The sequence below is a fragment of the Drosophila miranda genome, chromosome 3 (assembly GCF_003369915.1).
Source record: "Drosophila miranda strain MSH22 chromosome 3, D.miranda_PacBio2.1, whole genome shotgun sequence".
NCBI classification, from domain to species: domain Eukaryota; kingdom Metazoa; phylum Arthropoda; class Insecta; order Diptera; family Drosophilidae; genus Drosophila; species Drosophila miranda.
This window is the reverse complement of record NC_046676.1, coordinates 16,744,917-16,764,843: the sequence shown is the minus strand read 5'-3', so window position 1 is coordinate 16,764,843 and position 19,927 is coordinate 16,744,917. Positions and strand designations below refer to the sequence as shown.

Here is a 19,927-nt window from a genome sequence, read left to right as displayed (position 1 = left end):
GCGGGAACAAAGGAGGATGCACATTAGCTGAGAACTCTGACAGCCTCTTGGGTCACTTACCACGGACTGCTTTTAGGCCCGGACATGTCTTCTGCATATCCTCGTTGGCTTCTGGTATGGAGGACTGGAGATACGAGCAGGAATCAGTATCATATGTTATCAAGGCCATGGGCGCATCTTCACTCACCTCCAATGTCCTGCGGTGCTGTCGGCTGGGTCCCTTCTTCTTGGCCGGCCTGATGGCCATCTTGTGCTTGGCCGCAGCGTGGGACAGCCGGTGGCGCTCCGTGCCGACCGCATCCACCTCGTCCTCGGGGTGCGGGCGCAGTATGTCAGAGCCCATCGAGACGGAGGAGCTGGTCGACACCCGCGAGTGGTACCTGTGGCTCTGGCTCTGGGTCTGGGTCTGGGTCTGGCTCTGCTGGCTGTCCTCCGTTTCCTCGGCGCTGGTCACGCTCTGCAGACTCAGCGAGGACACCTCGCTCTGGCTGTGTCCACGGGTCTGACTGTGACCCGCCGCGGCACTGCGGCTCTGGCCTCCGGCCACCCGTCTCTGCGGCGATGCCGGACTGCGGGGCAGGCCCAGATCCTCGTCGGAGGCATCGGGTCGATTGCGTCGCTTGCGTAGGACGTCTGTGAGCTCCGCCTTAAATGGAAAGCAAAGCGAAATGTGGTAATCTGCTGCTTCTTAGACGTATTAGGGGTTAGGGGGGGCGGGTGAGGGGGCGGCTGTGCCGTTACCCAGCTCTTCCAGCGGAACACGAAGCGGGCGCGCAGGCAGCTGCGGCCGAGACGACTCTCGCCGATGCTAGAGCCGCTCAGCCTCATCTTGAACGGATTCTGCTTGAAGTCGATCATTTCGAGTGCCTCAATGCGGTGTCGAGGCTACGAATGACTGCGAACGTGGTCGATTGGTTAGCTGTGGGGGAACTGTGGAGCTGTGCAACTGTGCAGCTGTGTCCCTGCGACTCCTGAATGGGCCCAACCCTTAAGTCTTACCGTAAACGAGAGCTTGAATGGATTGGCCTGCACTTTGAGGGAACCCGTGCTTCCGGCTACCATCTTCGAGCCTCTCTAACGAGCGGGGCACTAACAAGGGCTATTGTTGTCTGTCTCCGATGGAGGCGGCACGCGATCCCAATGATTTCACTTTCCACTGAGACAAAGCCAGAAAAACCACATCAGCCAGCGCCGCAGATGTATGCGCATCCAAGTGCAATGTGCAACTGAAAATTGTCTCGCGGCAGAACAGAGGGCAGAGCAGATCGACCCTCGACGAGGGAAAAACGAGAGTGAAATTGAAATGGAAATCGAAATGGCGTCGCCATAGTGGAGTTTTTACCTAGTCGAACATAGTTGAGTGCGAGGCAGGCCCTGTCAGCTCTCGATTGCGTTTCAAGGGTACCCAGAGGCAGGCACAGCAAATCGTACAGATGCAGATGCAGATGCAGATGCAGGCCCAACGTAAACATTCCCCGCTTTCTTTCGGATTACTTTACATTTACAGTGCCCACACGATAGAGCGGACGGGTAGGTAGGTGTAAACAAACGAATGTTCTCACAGCCTCTGCCGTGCGGCTCGTTCGGCTCCTTTTCCTATGTCATTTATCAGTTGAACGGGCGCGTGACGTGACGCCACCATCTGCTTGGACTAGTCAAAGTTCTATTTTTGGGGGGGGGCCCGAGCCTCGTTGCACGAGGATTAAGTGCCGGGCTGGTTCAGGTTAAAGACCTCGTCCATCAATTTTAAAGATTTGCTGATGGATATAGGGAGGCGGAGACTGTCTCTCGGAGTTCAATGTTCTGTGAGAGATCTCTATTTTTGTGTGGCATAATGAGCTCCTTCCCCTACCTGCTGTTTACTCCTCAAGCTCAATCCTGCACATCTGCTCTGTTCGATGTTATTCGGGGAATTACGAGTCTCTCCTCCCTCTGCCAGGTAGATCTACCCTGAACCCTCGTTATCGAGGCATTTGCTACATATTCTAATGGTGACTAATCCGACTTCCAGTCCGGTGCAAATCACTGACCAGACCCAGCCCCAGCCTCAGCCCCGTCACGTTCACTGATTTATTGGCACACTTGCTGAGTGGGCCACTCGTCTGGGCGGAATGGTGAAGGGGGAGTGGCCAGTGGCTCCAAACATGGCCACACACAAGCCAGCAAGCCAGCAAGCCAGCAAGCCAACAAGCCAACATTGATTACCACAGCACCTCGCCGCAATCTGTGCTCCGACAGCAATCGCTGTGGCAGGGGCATGGAGAGAGAGAGGCAGAGAGAGAGAATAGGAACAGCAGTTGGCCAAGTGGGAGTAGGGGCTGGCAATCACTTTGAATTAATGCAATTGCATCACTTGGCTGTCCGAGCTGCAATTCAGGCATCCAACAAATGGCAACTGCCGCAGGCCGTAAGTGGAATAAACGGTCTATTCCCAGCCAGATGGGGGCATCCGCTCGGAGAATGGCTTGACCTTGACTCCAACTGCTCCATAAATCCAATCTATACGAAAGGTTTTCCTATAAAGATTCTATTATATATATTTACTGATCCCACAGCCTAGCTCCAGACAAGACAAGCAGGATGCACTCTCGTGTAGGGTATCTTTTTGGTAGATTCCAACCCTTTGGCTCGGATCGTCTGGCCAACGAATTTCTCCCCATCTGTCACCCATCGGAGCAGAGTGGACCGACAGATATGGACATGGGCAGCATTTTTGCTGAACTTCAGAATGTCGGGCGCAGCGTGCGAAGAAATGCAATTAAAATCTTTATGCGGATACTGCAGACGCTGGTCGTTGGCCCAGTATATCCCATCCCCCCCCCATCCAGTGCCGAATGGACACGGAAATCTATGATGTACGCAAATTCACAGATGCAGAGCTTATGCAATGGAGCCGACGAGGCCAGACGGGAAGTGTCACAGATCTCACATGGGAGTGCAGTGAATGTAGGCCGAAAACGAATTCGGACCAGGAGAGGGGATCCCGACAGGCCAGGAAGTCACTTGGAGCAGGCCTCTGCATCAGCCCCCCCTCCCCCCATCACCTTGTTTTCCCTCTGAGTTGGTCAATTAGAGAGAAGCGTGTGAAATGTCTTCGCTTGGCGTCCCCATCCCCCCCCCTATCCAAATGCGAGACGGTGATGGGGACGGCCTGATGACGGCTCTGATTACTCCTGAGCGGCCCCAGTGACTGTCGATGCGTGTTACCGTGTTACCATATCACTGTCATTCCATGTCGTCCAAGCTAATGGCTCCTCCACAGATCCTCTCCCCCTCCCTGACTGTGCCTGCATTATGGCCATCGACTAGATGTATTTCTCTTTCTGTTTTCCACAATTAATGCATCAAACGGGTTGGAGCAGATCGTTGTCTGGGACAGATCTGCGAGTGGTAAATATTTATAGACCTATGCTCGTTCCTCGGGCTGCTCTTCAGCTTTTCCAAGGAAAATTGACCAGTCTTTCAGTGGGGGATTAGCCCCAGACCAGCCCAGAAGATATACGAAAAGGTTTGCTTCAGAATAAGCGGATCAAAGTGCCTCGGAACCACTACAGATATTTGCTTCAAAAGGGCGGTACAGACTGATCACTGATCAACGATCACTTGCTGATAAAACCTCCATTTGCGACCGAATCTTAATCTCTAATGACTGGGATCTGGTACTCAGGAATCGCAGTAGAATATGTGCATCCACAGCTACCCCGCAGTACCGGTTGAACCAAGTATTTTGGGTGCTCTTCACGAGCCTAGACGCTAGGGATCGTGGAGCGGATCAGACCGAATCGAATCGAATCGAATCGAAGCGAGAACCGCGAGCGCGCTGCCTTGGTCTTCACTGGCAAATGGCTAGATGCAAACTGATTTAGCGGAAAGCTTTGCAGGAGTTCAATAGCATAGAAACAGAAAGAAATGCGATTTATTTGCTAACCAGGTTGGCAAATAAGCTGCCAGGGGAATGGAATGGAACGGGATGGGATGGCATGGGATGGCATGGCATGGGGTGGGATGGGATAGAGAGCGAGTGGAGCCAAGTGGAAAAAAGTGGAATAACAAGAAGCGGCCGGGCGGCCAAGCGGCCAAGCGACCAAGCAACCATCGGCCTGGCAACTCGTTTGTCCAGAAACCGGAGAAGCAATAGAAGCAACATAAGAGGAAGAAGCCGCAAATTGCCACGCGTTGGGGGTGGGGAGCAATACAGCGATAGTGCGATGGCACGATGGGATGGTTTACTGCAACTGCAGTTCGGTTTCCAGTTGCGCCACGACGCGTGCCTTTCCTCCTTTTCCTCTTTCCCCTCTTTCACTCTTTCCCTGTGGCGGTTGCTCAGCGGTTTGCTGCTCCACCAAAAAGCACAGACAACATATGATAATGATATGGCTAATGATGATCGTTCAGTTTATTAGGTAACTCTTGTGGCAAGAGCATAGCGTTTCGGACTCCTACGCAATTCGGAATGAATCTAGGAGAAATGTGAAGGAATCTCTGCTCTAGTCCAATCAAGGCCCCAGTTCACTGAACTCAATCCCCGAATGAATGAGGACTTGTTGAATTCCCAGATAATACAGCTAATCAGTTGACTGCCTTGTAAACTCTGTTTCAGAGTCTCTGATTGCCTCACCGAACGAGAAGCAGCCGCACAAAAGAATGAATCGATCGTATGTGAGTCAATGGCCATTGACTGGGGGAGATTTGATCACATCACAGCTGCTGATATGCCAACAAAAGCACAAATTAAATTTGATTAAAATCAATTTAGATTGATTGCAGCACAAACAGAAACAGAAACCCCAAGCGGATTCCCAAGAGACCATCCATGGTAACCAAACAAAAGCTTTGTTGTAGAAATAGATGTGGAAAAAATGAGTGAAAAGTAGTGATCATCAATCACTGGAGGCTAAAGATGCTACCAAGTTTGTGTGATAAGCTCTGCTTTTATAGTTTTCATAGATAGAGTTTGAAAGACTAGAGGAGGAGTCCTCTGGAACCGACTTACCTTCAGGACAATCGATAGGCTGCTGGCCGTCGCCGATTCGGAGAAGACGCTGTCGTGTGACTGCGAAAGAGTCTCACGAGAGAAGTCCCTGTGAAACGAGAGATGGGAAAGGTCTTAGACACACTCGGATCTGATCGGTGGGTTGGACCACTCACCCGTCGACGTCCAGGAGACGGCCCTCGCTGAGACTGCGCTGGCTGTCGGAGATGTCGGCGGCCCCATCGCCGCCCCCCGTGCTAGCGTTGCCCTCCCGCTCCACGCCCAGTTCCTGCGTGGAGTCGCCGACGCTGCGCAGGTGTCGCTGCTGGTGCCGCTGCTCCGAGAAGTAGCTGCTGCGGCTCAGGCTGCGCGTCTCGGGGAAGACGGCCACGCCCAGCTGGCGCTGGCGCTGTGTCTGGTACATGGCGTCTGCCGGGAAATGCTGCTGCTGTTGCTGCTGTTGCTGTTGCTGCTGTTGCTGTTCGGAGTTGTGCTGCGCCTGTTTGCTGGCCTTTTTCTTGCCCAGGAGCACGCTCAGCAGCTCATCGCGGTGCGAGCCGTAGGACTTGGACTTGGGCAGCGACTGCGTCTGGTAGCTCTCGCCCAGCGACTGCTGGTTCAGCGGGGAGCCCGGCGAGGAGGCGGCGGCCGAGGAGGCGGGTGACGCGCTAACACTGCGCAGATTCTTCTCGCTGGAGCTGCTGGCCGGTGGCGGCAAGGTGTTGCAGGAGCCAGGTCCAGGTCCGGGTACGGGTACGGGTCCGGGTCCGGGTGCTGGGGACGGGCTGTCCGCAGAGCTGTTGATGGTGCGACGCCGAAAGATGCGGCGCAGATTACGCAGCGGATGGAAACGCCGACGCTTCTGCTGCTGCTGCAGTTGTTGCTCTGGAAGGATAAAGGCCCAGGATCAGACATAAATTTTGACACAAAAACATGTTTATTGTTTGTTTGGAAACTACTTTAATACGGAATAAAGAGACATATGGCATAAGGCCTGCTGAGCACAGATCAAAATTCTGGCGTACATTCAAAAATTTCATGGAAACAAAATCAAATTTGAAAAGTTCATACATTGGCCAGAGAAATGCAGCCCTTTAAAGTCAGATGTTCGATCAGCTGTTGGTCCGAGTGGTGCCAAAAAGGCGGGAAACTTGTTCTTGACTTTGTGGGCTTGTAAATTGTGTAAATTCTAGAAAAGTGGGTACTTGAATGGCACACAGAAAGCCACGGGTATGTAGAATGTCTTAAAAAACCAATCGATCTTGTTCCTATTTGTTGGTTTGTTCTATGGGCGTATTTATTTGGAGCCTTGCTATCCAAAATTGAAGAAAACTCTAACAATTTGCCTTTAATTTGGTGCCATCTTGTAACCATCTTGTGCCACCCTTTGCGACCGTTATTCTTTTACGGGTATAGGTTTTCAGGTTAGGCTGAATTTGGCTCAATATTTGGATTGATATCACAAGAAAGGCTTGATATTTAAGCAACTGAAGAGCGGAGAAGAACGATTAAATAAGGAGCTTGCCAAAATGCGGTAGAAATATGAGCAATTTAGGGAGAGGAGGCTCTGAATCAACAACGAAGAAAGTAAATAACTAAATAAATGCCTGTTATTCATCCCGAATTCCGATTCTTAGTGGTAGAACACTTCCGATGAGGTAAGCGGTAAAGCGGTAAGAATCATGATTCCGATTTCCATCCTACTTCCTCAGTTACTCACAGCCCGGAGACCATGACCATCCATCGATTGCTAATAGAATCTTTCTCAGGGTAGGAGCCAAAGAAACGTAGCGGAAAGGCGGAGCGATAAGAAATAAACAATAAATGTGCAAGAACGAAGCGAATCGAAAAACATGCCCATAATAGGCAAAAATTTGAGGGCCTTCAATTGGGAACTCCCAAATCAACGAAAAAAGGGGAAGGCGAGGAGGACAGGTGGAAAAAACGTGACAGATATAGACGGATAGATAGATAGATAGATAGTGCATGCACACTGAGAGAAATGCTTCTGAATAGTCTTCAATCCAGCACCACGTGCACAGAAAAGTTGGGACCATTTATGACCAGAAATCCATATTTATATAGATCTATATATATAGATATATATAGAACCTCTTGGACGCCATTCCAGAGACGTAATAAGCCAGAATCGTAAAATATAATCAATTGAAGTGGAATTTCTGGGTCGCCCGTCGACTTCTATTCAACAATTTTTTATTTCATTTCGATGGGGCGATAATATGGTGAGAGAGAGGGAGACAGAGAGTGGCTGCAGGTAGATTCCTTATCGATCGATATGGAATGTTGAATGTGGAATACATATGTAGCTACACGATACCAAACTCAGTGCAGAACATCTCTTGATTGTGGCCGGGCATTCGGTGGTTTCCAAACCATCTAGTGGCTACCTTTCTCTGGAGAGATCATCCTCATCTCCAGGAGTTCCTGGAACTCCACAAGATTTACTGTGCAAGGCATTGCATTCATGGATGTGTGTTATGTGTCATGCCGTCGAAGAAAGTTCACTAAACACAGACCAGACCAGAAAAAAAAGTGTACGTGGAAGAGAACCCAACTCTCAACAGAACGGAAGCCACTATATACGAGTGTGTATATGCATATTGATTTCTAAAATACCGAAGACAGACCTTCCCCCAATGGGCCGCCTAATCAAAGTGTTCGGGGTCTGCCTATTCGAATGGCGGTCACGTTTTGGGGGCACGCGAACACGGCCAGATAGTACATACAAAGATATACGGATTATTTGCCCGATGCTGACGATTAGTTCCAGCGGCGTTGGGGCTGGTCATCGCTTGATTACTCATAAGAGGTCGCTGACGGTCGCCCCCCCAAGTCGAGGAGGAGGCGAAGGGCACTTGCACGTCATTCTATTTATTAGCTTTTGGGGGGTGCCTGGGTCTCGCCTCCTCTGGAAATTGCTTGGGGACCTGCTGCTAATGGAATTTTAACCGCCAAACAGGGGGTAGTACAGGGGTACGAGTACGAGTAAGAGTACCTCCCTGCGACAAGTGACAATCGCGTATTTATAGAATGCTAATTGGGTCAGCGAAGGCGAACCCTTCTGGGACTGAGAGCGGCCTTAATATGGAAGGAAGGCCCTTGCAAATTTACGAAGTAAAAAGGGGCAGACCCCCCCTGTATTGTGTTACTTCTAATCCATCTAAAGTCTATTGAGCAAGATCTGTTTTTGCTTGGGTTCCCGTTTCGCTGTTTTCGCTGTTTTCGCTTTTTCGCGTGCTGTCATCGGTTGGAGTTCCGCGAATGTGGGCGAAACTGTTTGCTTGCCTCTTTGTCTCCGCCATGTCATTGTCAGATTTTGTAATACATCAAAATAGACTCAAGTCTTTTCAATTTGGCAACATGATGCACTGCGATAATGAATCATTTCGATTGTCTCTAAACTCCCCGAGTGCCCACTGTACCCAGGGGCGGAGTGCGTGGGCCTCCGACAGTTTCACTGACACCAATTCCTACTCGAAACCATTCGATTCTCGATGCGGCGAGTGGGTTCATTTATTAATTAATCATTGGCAAACTGTTGCCACACCACACCATCATGATAAATGCAAATCCGCTGCAGTAATTGGCGAGTTTTGTAAGCCACCACCAGGCACCACTACGAGCGGATGTGGGCTTTGCCAGTCTTCGGCTTGGGGAAGGTCAAGTGAGCCAGTGTCGCGCTGCACCACGTCCACTCGAGTGGAATTAGAATAGTGAGCCCCCAGCCCCAGCCCCAGCCCCCAGCCCCCAGCCAGGGGAGGCCCCGAGAGTTGCACTTTTCAACGACTGTTCTTATGAGCAAACAGGTCTTGCGGCCTTCAGACGCTGAATATATTCTGTAGGCCCGTAAGCCGCTACAAGGCAAACTTCTAGAATTGGATATTCTTTCCATGGATTAGCCGAGGCATAGCCCTGGGTCTGGGCCAGTGAAAAGGGTACAGGACTACGGGGGTGCCTGCAACGCTATTCCAAATAGAAAATGATGTCAAAACAAATATCACTCACGTTTCGCAGATAGCGTATATCAATTGATACCATTATTTACTTTATATTTGAGCCATTGTTCAGGGCAAACGTTGTATTGTGTGGAAGAAGCCACCAATCAGTACAGAAATCTACCAGCCGCCAATGAAGCACCAATCGGAAAAGAGACTTTGAACTACACGAAGAACAGAGATGATAACCAATATCGAGTATTGGGAATTGGGGTTTTGAAGAGAACAGAGATGATAACCAGGCACCATTCTATCCCGAACGAAGAGTTCTCTAATCTGGCTGTGGAAATAGTCCCCAGAAGGAGTATGACCGTAGACTCCCTCTCTATTCCAATCTATCGATTGGTCTTATCCCAGACCTTGTTTATATAACATCGGGTCTGATAAGGAGGCAGCGCGTTGGCTCTTTGCCAATCTGCAGGTTGTTTTAATCGCCCAAAAGCCCAAAGACGTTGACTGCCATCGGTCGGGAGCGTGCTGAATGGCCACGAGCTTATCAGAGCCCAGCTCCCCTCCCGCCAGCCCGCCCCGGGCCAAACAAATCACACCAACAATCGACACTCTGCGAGACGCACGGAATTGGTTACACAACTCTTGGCACTCGGCACTTCAATTAGAGGCGTCTGGCCGTTGCCGTTGCCGCTGCCCCAATTGGGGCCTGCACTGTACGGGGATTGAACCCGAAAAATCATCGTCGCTTGATAAGCCTCTCTGGCATGGCCCAAAATTTATATAATATCGCTCTAAGGTGGCATAAATATATTATGCTTGTTTACAGTCGAAATGCATGGAATTTTTCTATCCCAAATAAACAATAAACAATACATTTTATTACCTGTTTAAATAAATGAATTCCGAAAATAGCCGCAGATGTTCTGTTCAATTGAGAAATTCCCCGCGATGTTTACTCTACTGATTGTTGCTTCTTGTAAACAAGCCCCACAGCCCCCAACTCCACTTCACACTTGAAAAATTCACTTTACAGAATCACAAAAATGCACTCTACTTAATGACTCCGCGATGTGCCAGGTATTTTCTGGTGCTTGGCCGATAATATTGATTAAAAATTATGCGGATTTAATAACGGATGGAACGAACAGCGGTTGAGTGTTTCAATTCGATTCCACTTCGATGGCAGGGCAGCGTGGGTATCGGCGACAGCGACGACAATTCAATTAGTGCAATAACCGGCATACGAAATCGTTTCACCTGTACAGGTGGAGCGGAGCGCACAGAATGAATTGAATCAATGGGAAGGCGGCGACTGCCGCCGCACGAAATCGAAATCCACGAAAACGAAAACGAAGCGAACGAAACCCCAGCCGAGGCGAACTCAAATCAAATCAAACACTGAACTCAACTGAACCGAACCGAACCGAAGAGAGCCCCAAGCGAACAACAACAGTCATCGACAGCGTCGCATGTCTTGGCCTATTGGCTGTGTCGCAGCCAGGTTGGCAAATCGGGCTGATTAGCGCTCTTCGCGGCCTGCCTGCCTGTGAGGGGCTAAGCCAACCCAAGACCCTGCACAATGGGCCGCAGCCGAAGAGATCCAGCATACAGCATACATTCAATTTATGGGTTTCAAAAGTGTAGTACGGGTGGATCGTGATCTCACCCACTGTGCAGCGACCCGTGTAGCTAGCAGGTATTTATGCACACAAATATATGCTGAAATGTACACATTGTTATTGCTGATGGAAGTTTTTGTTGCTATTGGTGTTGTCATAACCACAGAAACACTTCGGGTGGCCCCAAAATGAAGTGAAATCCCATTCCATGCCTGTTCCTTATTTGCATTCCCATTTCACCGCGGAATAGAACAGAACATTTGTGGTCGATTCTCGCTTTAGCGGAGAAAGTCGTCGGCGTTAATTAGCACGTGGGGCTTGTACGAGTATTACCCACAATTATATAAACATTATCCAGTTATTCGGCTGGCCCAAGCCCCAAGCTAGCGGACAAACAAAGCGCGTATCTCGCGCTCATTGTATCTGCATCTGCAGCTGTATTCGTATTCGTATTCGTATCTCTGGCGGTGGTGCGGTACCCAAAGCCATGAGCCCCATCTAATTATGCACATACGAAACGACGAGCCAGTCTCGGCCTCCCACTACAAATCTGACAGTACAGGGCTTTTTCCGAACATCTCTTCCAACAATTCCCACTCGACTGAGCCCGGACTGTGCTCGCTTTGTACAGTGATGTGTGAAATGAATCCCTAAACTATATGCTTCTAGTCGTGTATCACTATCCTCCCTTGAGTCGAGATTAAAGCCTAGCCCAACAAGTATTTGATTGCCATGCCACCCCAGCAGCCCACCTTTGGGGATGTCAGTCAAAGCCATGCCAGAAGGCGCTGGGGGAAACCATCAGATGAAGCAGAAAGCTCCACTACGGCAGGCAATTCCCAGTCGGTACCAAAGGCAATTTCATAATCCCACTTTCCGTACTTGAATGATTTCGCAGCTGTGTGCCATCGAATAAACAATAAGCCAATTAATCGAGCTTTTTCCAAGGATATGATGGGAGCCTGGGAGCATGGGAGCAATTTGGTAACAAAACTCACCGGCATTTGCGGGCTCGTGGCCACCGTTTCCGGGGCTGGAGATGGGCGTGGAGGTGGCGGGCCCCCCATGTGACCTGCTGACGTTGCCCTCCGGCAGTGACAATGGACCATCGGCACTCGCATCCAACTCGAGCTCCAGCGGCGGCGAGTTTTCCCTCACACACGACATCAGGCCGGAAGACATGCTGGAACGAAACAACAAAACAAAAGGGTTTTTTATGAGCTGAAATATGACAAATATTTTGATGTTAGAGCTACTCCTTGGACTGGGATGGATGCCTTCCGCGGTGGTTCCCGTCACTCACTTGCCCCGACACCTCGCTAATGGATCGATCGTCCTCCTGACAGGAATTGGCAAGGATGGTGGGGAAATTAAATGTCACATTGCATTCGCGATAAAAGCCACCCGAACTGACAGCAGTTCAGCGTGCGGAAAAGGTGGAGAAGGTGACTCCGACTTTTGCCACATCAATCCTTAGCGGAAAATGTCCACTTAAATTCATAATTAATATGTGTGTGGGACCCACAACCCACTCGATCAATGAATCAACCAATAAATAAATGCCATGAGGCCCAGACCCAGACCCAGGCCCAGACCCAGACCCAGACCCAGACCCAAGAGCTAAATGCATTGTCCATTTGTGCAGTAAATTCGCTTAAAATTGAAGCTGCAGCGGTGCAGGCCGGGCGGCGGGCCAAAGGCATTTCAAGGAAAACTATTTTCAAATAAGAATTTGTCTTCGCTGCTGAACTCTGTGGCCTGCTGCCTGTTGACGATGTGGATGCGATGCCGCTGCCTTTGGCTATTGAATTGTTTCTGGCTTCTCTCGGCGCCAGACGAATGAGGCGGAACGTGAGTAATGGGTCTGAAGTGATTCACTCCAAGTTCGGGGATGCCGAATGATCACAGACGCTGTTATACTTACATATGTATGTTTATACGGGTATATATATTAATTTGTGGGTATTTTCTCATTTCTTAACAATTCGAAGCACGTTTACTTTTCCCCTGGCACTCGCAGAGTACAAGAATCCATCAATGGAAGCCACAGCCACGCCACAGCCAAGAGCCACTGTTTTCTTATATTTGTCAGCACTATCTGTATAGAAACTATGGGGCCAAGGAACACACCAAAAATCCAAAATTCAGGTGCAATCTAAGTAGGTGTCATGCCTGTACTGTGATTTGAAAACCTTAAACCCATTTTTCGTTGCATACTTTCGGGCACATTTGTGTAGTATGCATGTAGAAATCATGTAAAATTTACATTTGAAGGCGGGGAAAGACTCGGAACAGTTGAGTCATTTTGAAGATAGGCAACATGATTTTTACACAACGAACGAAAGCGACCTTTTGCAATAGATTTGGGGCTTTAAAATTGTTGAATGAAATATGGTTTTCTTTTTGGAAAACATATCCCTTTTTAAGGACCAGACCGCACCAGAAAGCCCTGAGAGCTAACCTAGTTAACGCAGTTAGCCTTGTTAGTCAAGCAGCCAGCTCCATGTGTGTCCCAAAGTATTTATGTACTAATTAGTGAGGTGGTGGGGGGGGGGGGGGGACAAGCCTCTTCACCTACACCCCTTCACTGCCCCTCGCGCGGTTGGCAGTTAAAGAATTTTTTGCGCATCAAAATGGAAACTGCAGCCGCGGATTCGTGTCGCCACTTGTGGGTGCAGTAACCATGGCACGCCGATGGGGATGATGGGGACGATGATGATGACGATGCTGATGAACAAAGCAATACACACACAACTGGAAAATTTTCATTTCGTTTTAGCGTTGATTAATTAAATGAAATGACTGCCACCAGGGGGGTCTGGGTCTGGAGTCTGGATCACAAAATATGGTTTGGCATTGAACTTGGGGGAATGCCAAGGCCGAGTTCATTACGAACTGCTGCCAATTGAGCTGGGAGAGTGTGGGAAATTAGTGCGCTAGCTATTCTTTGACGATTCTACGATTTGTGGAATCACTAATGTATGTAGAATCATTGGGGTTTCCCCAAAAGCAACGCCCAAGAGGAGGCACACGAAAAGGCGTCCACATTTGGCCACAATACAGACCGTGTATCTGTATCTGTATCTGCGGACGAGTGCGGGTATCTCACCGGGAAAATCTAACAAATTAACTTTGACTTTCATTTGCATTTTGCAGATGAGCACACACTCTCTAACCTCACGATACGATACATCTGCGGTGGCAAAGGGGGCAAACATTGAACAAAAACTATCCTCGAAAGCCGTATCTTTCAATACCCTTTCGGGGTCTTTCAGACTGGTACCATAACAACTCCAGAGGGGAACTTCCAAACGATCCTCTGTGTAAATACTTTTGGGATTACCCTGGAATAGGAAAGAGTATCATAGCCGAAACAGAAACGCAAACAAAACCAACTAACAATAAACAGAGGCAGGCAGCCACCACACAACGAACATTATAATTATGTACAGCTTTTGCATAGGCCCGAACAGGGGCTCCATCGCGGCGTATAATTGCAGTTGGCCATTACGCGAATGTGCCAACATAATTATGCCGGGGGGGCAGGAGGCATCTCGGGAGCTCCATCGCCATCGCCGGCTCGAACTTGAGGCGAACAGCGGAATTCTCGACTCCGATTATGGCCTCAGAGCAAACACTTGTTGGCAGACACCTCAGCACCAATCCCAATGGCAAACAAACGCCGCGTCGTTGCGAAATGGCTCTAAAGAGCTAGACAAATTGAAAAGGAAAGTGCCCCTGACCGGAAAGCCGCGGCAGAAGACGGAAAACGAACGAAAGCCAAATAAACTCGGAGAAGAAACTGCATGCTCATCGCACATTGTACGATGCAAGACCCCGCCATTCCGACTGCCACTGCCACTCTGGGGGTATTACCGCACTGAATGGAGCTGTCAGCCATTAACTTTTATGACCAACACTTCGCAGGCTTCGACTTTGAACAATACGCGGATTGGGGGCGGCCCTGAAGGTCGCCGCGAATTGTGAAAATGCCAAACCCAAACCCAAACAAAAGTTAGACACGAGAAACTGCAGCGAAAATGTAAATTACAAATTGGAATACAACCAATTTGCCACACTTTCATTGTGGGTATTGAATTGAATGGTTTTTCTTGAATATTGAATAGTTTGAATGATTTGGGAAGCACTGCGATGATCCAATCCAAGCTACAGGGCTATATAATGGTTGCACTTTGCTGATGTTTCAAGAACTGCGAATGCCACACAATGTATTTGCCAAATGGGCGTTCACCTGATAGTAAATGTGGGAAATATTTGTTCTTAACAGCGACGTTTAAGGTGTAACCCAAGAAATGTGCAATTGGAACACAAAGTAATTGGAGCACAGTACCGATAAGTTGCGTCTTGCATTCTCAATAAATGAATCAAATGGTTGTAATAATAGGGATTTTCTATAGGTATCTTAGCACCGAATGGAACACCGGGGGCTAATCGGTGATACTTTTGTGTATGTCCTTAGGGGACCTTGCCTTCCTTGTTCTCCTGCTCCCCTAAGCTCCCCCTCCGTAGTTCTATTCGATTGGGGCCTGTTTTCACTCCATTTGACACAAATGAACGGGGACCTTTGCACGCGTAGCCCCCTTCGCCCATTCGTATCAATCAATCTGTATATGATGGATGGCAGATATATGATAGAGCGATGAAAATCAATAGGAAAGGGCAGCGAATTCTGATAACAGGGGCGCCGGCTGATGGCGATGACGCAGCGATTGCTGATTCAGATGCTGCCCCGCCGATGTTGTTGATTTCACGGCCTCACTTGGGCCTGATGCTCCAATTTAGGTTTACCTACCGCGTATCATCGATGCTGGCATCCAAGTCCGAATTCGAAGCCATTGCGGGGGATCGTTTGGACAGATGTCTGTCCCACAGAATATAGTATTTCCTACATATGTTTATTTATTTGCCACACACTTGTTCCCTGTTTCGAGAATTATCCGCGATGCCCCAACATGTGGCTGCTGGCTGCTGGCTACTGGCTGCTGCTGGGTTTTGGTCTTCGGAATCGCAGATGTTGCGGGAGATGGATGGATGCAACATTTTATGCGAGTCTGTGCGTGTCTGTGCGTGTCCAAGGTCAAGGAGCGCAACTGCGAGGGAGCTCTCTCTTCCTTTCGCTCAGAGAGAAGCCAGAAGCTCTAGAAGCTATACACACATACACTCCGCGCCACACGAATAGCACCGAAAGTTATGGAAAAGCTATCAAGTTGATTGGAGATTGTTTTCCCGCTCTTTCGCAGAATTAATTCGTTTGTTTTTGTATTTACACAATGCTATTCCGATTTCACAGACTAGTTTCGAATGAAAATGAAATCCCAATCAAATTCATGTTGCCAGGACACAGGACTATTGTCCTCTCTTTTCCGTCTGCGCAGGTCCCTTTTGCACTCACGGAAACCAAAAGTGAAGCATACAGCCTGACCTAGTCAACGAAATCGTCAGAGAGAGGAGCCTGCCGCCGAATAACCAAATAAGGCAAAAAGGACCGGCTTTTCATCCTTCTCCACCACCACAGACGCAAACCCAGACCAAGAGCCAGACCCAGGCCGATCTGGAAGGCTGCCAATTGCCTTCCTCAACTTTTCCGGACTTCCTAACCGAATTTCCCATCAAGACACACCCGTTAAAGCGAGGCAGGTCACGGGAGGCATCATTTGAGGACACAACAAGGTTGCCCGTCACCTTGCAACAGTCTGTACTGTACTGTACTTCCTCGCGAGTGGCAGTCACTAATGCCGAACTCTATTGAATATCGAAATTGGGTTAAGCAGACTGATTATACGGTTCGTACAGACAGCTTCAAGGTTGTTCCACAGCGAAGGTCTGCTGCTGCCTGCACACATTCCATTGTAATCAGAATAAAACCCCAAGACGAAGCTCACATTAAAATAACAACAGAGTCGTCGTCATATTGTACCTTTGTAGGGTTTGCACTGAGGGAAAATATATGAGAATAAATTCAGAATAAATTCTCAACCATCTATCGGCATGGAAATATGGGGTATACTTGATTTTGGAACTTATGTTATTTAAGATTTACAAATATTTTTTAAAGTGTTTAAAAGGTCGTACGTGTGGTCTTGCAGTGCAACTTTTACGGGCTTCCTTTGCTCACATAAACATAAATTTTCTTAACGCCTGAAACAAACAGACAGAAGAATGCCTGAAATGTTGCCCTCCGGATTATCCGAGTGCTTTAAAGCAAAGAAATAAATGGTTCTTCAGGGTGGATCCAATAAGCCATTTGTACATACATATATTTCCTCCATGGGAGCACAACCAAACAATGATTACAAAAGAATTATGAACGAGCGGGATACTCAGTCAGTATGTGTGTTGCTATCTCGCTCCCCTCTCTGCCAGATTTCGCACACTGCACGAGGAGGGGTGTGTGTGTGTGTGTGAGAGAGATAGAGAGAGAGAGGATGAGTAAGCGCGTGGAAGGGGTGATCCGATCTGATCTAGAACCGGCAATCTACCAGATATGGTCATTCTCTATGATGCTTTCGTATCTACGGAGCGGAAGGGGGGCCAGTAGTCTGGATACAAAATGTAGTTTCTCCAGCTGTTACAGACAGACAGACATAGCTATATCGACTCGGCTACTGATGCTTATCAAGAATATATGTCCTTATGGGATCGGAAACGCTTTCTTCTGGGTGTTACACACTAATATACCTTTTGATGCTCTTTGAGTATTGGGTATACAAATAATTCCCAGCAAAGGCCAGCGGCAAAACTTTGTTCTTTATATCGATTTCCTGCAGATCAAAGATCGCTGCCTGCCCGTTGATCTCTGAGTGTTTACTAATCGAAGCAGCCATCTCAATCCATTGCCCGACTGGCGAGTACTTACCTGATTTCGCTTAGGGAGGAGACTTCTTGAAGTTGAAACAGTATTGGGTACTACAACGAGACCTCTCGTGGGATCTCTGTGGCCTCTGATGTTTGTCGAATCGTTCGAGTTGTCGTTACATGGTTCGAAGGTCTTGGGTGGGTGATCTGAAACGAAGCACAAAAGCACACATTTAGTAGTGATGCAATCGAAGGTTGAATCAGCTGTTTTCAAGGGGCAACATGTGCCGAACACATGTGGCCCACAATGGAACAATGCCAACACACAAGTTTTGTTAGTGGAACTCCTGGTAAGGAAATCAATCAATACATTAGCCGGTCAATGGCCCAGAAAGCGAATGTGAACCCCGTGAACCCCATAGACAAAGTCAGACATCTCTGCTCCCCTCCTGCTCCTCATTGGCCAGTGATAAAGACGAAAATTCGACCGTAAATCTTGATTATCACCGGGCACAGAACCCCAGCCCCAGCCCCCAGTAAGCCCAGCGCATTACGTAAGTCTGAATACCAAAAAACAAAAACAGACTTCATTTTGTCACGTTCCTGCCAAGCCAAGCCCGTGGCCCAAAGAATTTTAGCATTTGGCTGGGCTAGCCTCCCATTAACCCCTTGAATTTGCATAACCCACCATATCGCATATCAGGCGGCGTATTGAAAGCTTGTGCCCCATTATAAGTGTATGAGGCCATCCAAGGACTGGCTCCTGGCTCCTGATGGGATGTGTGATGTGCGTGTTCCCAGCTGATTTGCATAGAAATGGGCTGGCAAAAATGTCGATAGGGTCCCGACAGGGAACTGGGGAATCTACTCACGAAAGTGAGACTCGCCTGCAACGAGCCTGTGAGTGGAGGAAATACAAATGCAATTGGATAAGGCTTAAGCAAGTGCAATGGAGAGCAAGTATCCATTAGATTCAAATCTGCTTTAAAGTTAAACATTTGTAATTGCCATAAAGTACATTTGATTTATAGACAAAGAAAGGCTTAACTTCAATCGAAATCTGTTTCAAAGCAATGAAACTTGTAGATTGTTGTTGTTGTTGTTGTTATGACATGGAAAACCCATTCGGTACCGGGCAGACCAAGACTCTTATCGTGATGATCCACCGCTGAGCAGGTAAATAAAAGCTGGGCTGGAAAATGAATGTTGATCTGATTTCTACGCACTTCGAGGCATCGAGTGTGCAACAGCAACAGCTGCCCACTGCAGGTGGAGATGTTTATGCAAATGGGGATCGGAAAGGCCCCAGGCCCAGTGGCTTAGAACGGACGGAAAACTTTCACCTGCCCACAGATACGGCCGTAGGGCCGTAGGGCCCTAGGGAAGATGGCCCTGTGGGCTATCCGAAGATTAATTGCAGGGGGAGAAGATCTCTTCGAGAGCACTCACAATGGCTCCAAAACAATGATGGAAAGTAAAAGTTTGTATTCGGAAATCGAACAATGCGGCGAGTGATGAGTCCATGAATAAATTAACAGACGCGACTCGGAGCTCCGGAGCTCGATCCGAACTTGGATTCTGAACGGGTTTCGGCGGCTCTTGTTATTAATTTTATGCACTCAAATTCGTTTTGTATCTCCCATCTGTATCCATAAAACTTAATTGAATTTCGTATTTCATTTCGGTTCAGCTTGCTTTGTTTTCTCCCAATTTAAGCCAAAAAAAAAACCTAGAAACGAGAACGCAAGTGAGTCGAATCCCAGACTGGGGACGTTGCCAGGGAATGCAGAACGACGGAAATGGGAATATTCCAAACATTAAACGAACTCCCCCCTTGGCCCCAAACGAAAGGAAAATGCTATGAAAATAATTGTCGTGAATAAGTAGATGATGATTTCATGCGACTCTGTTGGAAGGACACCCACCCATTGGAAGCCATTCTATAGATATTTTCGATAAAGATGTCACAGTCAGCACCCGCTAATAGGCTCCGCATCAAAGCTAGTATGGGGGGCTCCTCGATTGAGTGTGGAAAAGTGTGCTTTTCCTTTTTCCGGCTGCTGCTCACTTTCGCACTCTATTTTTGCCAGATTGCCAGATATGTAGGTCAGTTCAGACGCTGGGTTACTGAACTCCCGTCCGGCGGCCAAATGTATTTATGGAGAATTTGTCACATACCCGCACTCGCACTCGCCATGTTGTGGGGGAGACTGTGAGGGACTTCAGTGTGGGGTAAGGCGACACTCCAATGCCAAGACAGTCCGTCCCGTCGCCAGGTGGAAAAGTAAAACTGAAAAACTGTGGAAAATCACACGACCACAACATGAGAGCCAGACTCGAACCGCTCACAAAAGCCTTAAGCATTAAGCCATTAAGCATTGGGGCTGGAACGATCCCATTCGAGAGCCGTTTGTTGAGTACTCAAGAGCTTATCGATGGTTTATCCTTGATCCAGGCACTGGAAAGTAGGCAGAGCTGAACTCTGGAGGCAACCCACTCGCTAAGACCAGTTAGTCATAGTTTTGATGGCCGTTAGTCATTCACCTGGACCG

The 19,927-nt window shown here is 48.5% G+C and overlaps 1 protein-coding gene across 3 annotated transcripts in view; it reads right to left on the bottom strand.

Moving 5' to 3' along the window:
• Positions 1-19,927, bottom strand: part of LOC108159677 (flocculation protein FLO11) — a 30,978-nt gene that overhangs the window by 3,692 nt on the left and 7,359 nt on the right. The window contains exons 2-7 of one of the 3 annotated variants that reach the window (XM_017293167.2): positions 17,437-17,582; positions 11,558-11,742; positions 5,149-5,857; positions 4,994-5,081; positions 188-646; positions 61-124 (exon numbers count right to left, since the gene is read on the bottom strand). In XM_017293167.2, coding sequence (XP_017148656.1) covers positions 61-124; positions 188-646; positions 4,994-5,081; positions 5,149-5,857; positions 11,558-11,741 — 1,504 coding nt within the window. In that variant the 5' untranslated portion in view covers position 11,742; positions 17,437-17,582. Of the gene's footprint in view, positions 1-60; positions 125-187; positions 647-741; positions 885-999; positions 1,268-4,993; positions 5,082-5,148; positions 5,858-11,557; positions 11,743-17,436; positions 17,583-19,927 lie in introns of those variants that run through there. The other 2 variants (XM_017293169.2, XM_033392502.1) reach the window with 2 other exon arrangements.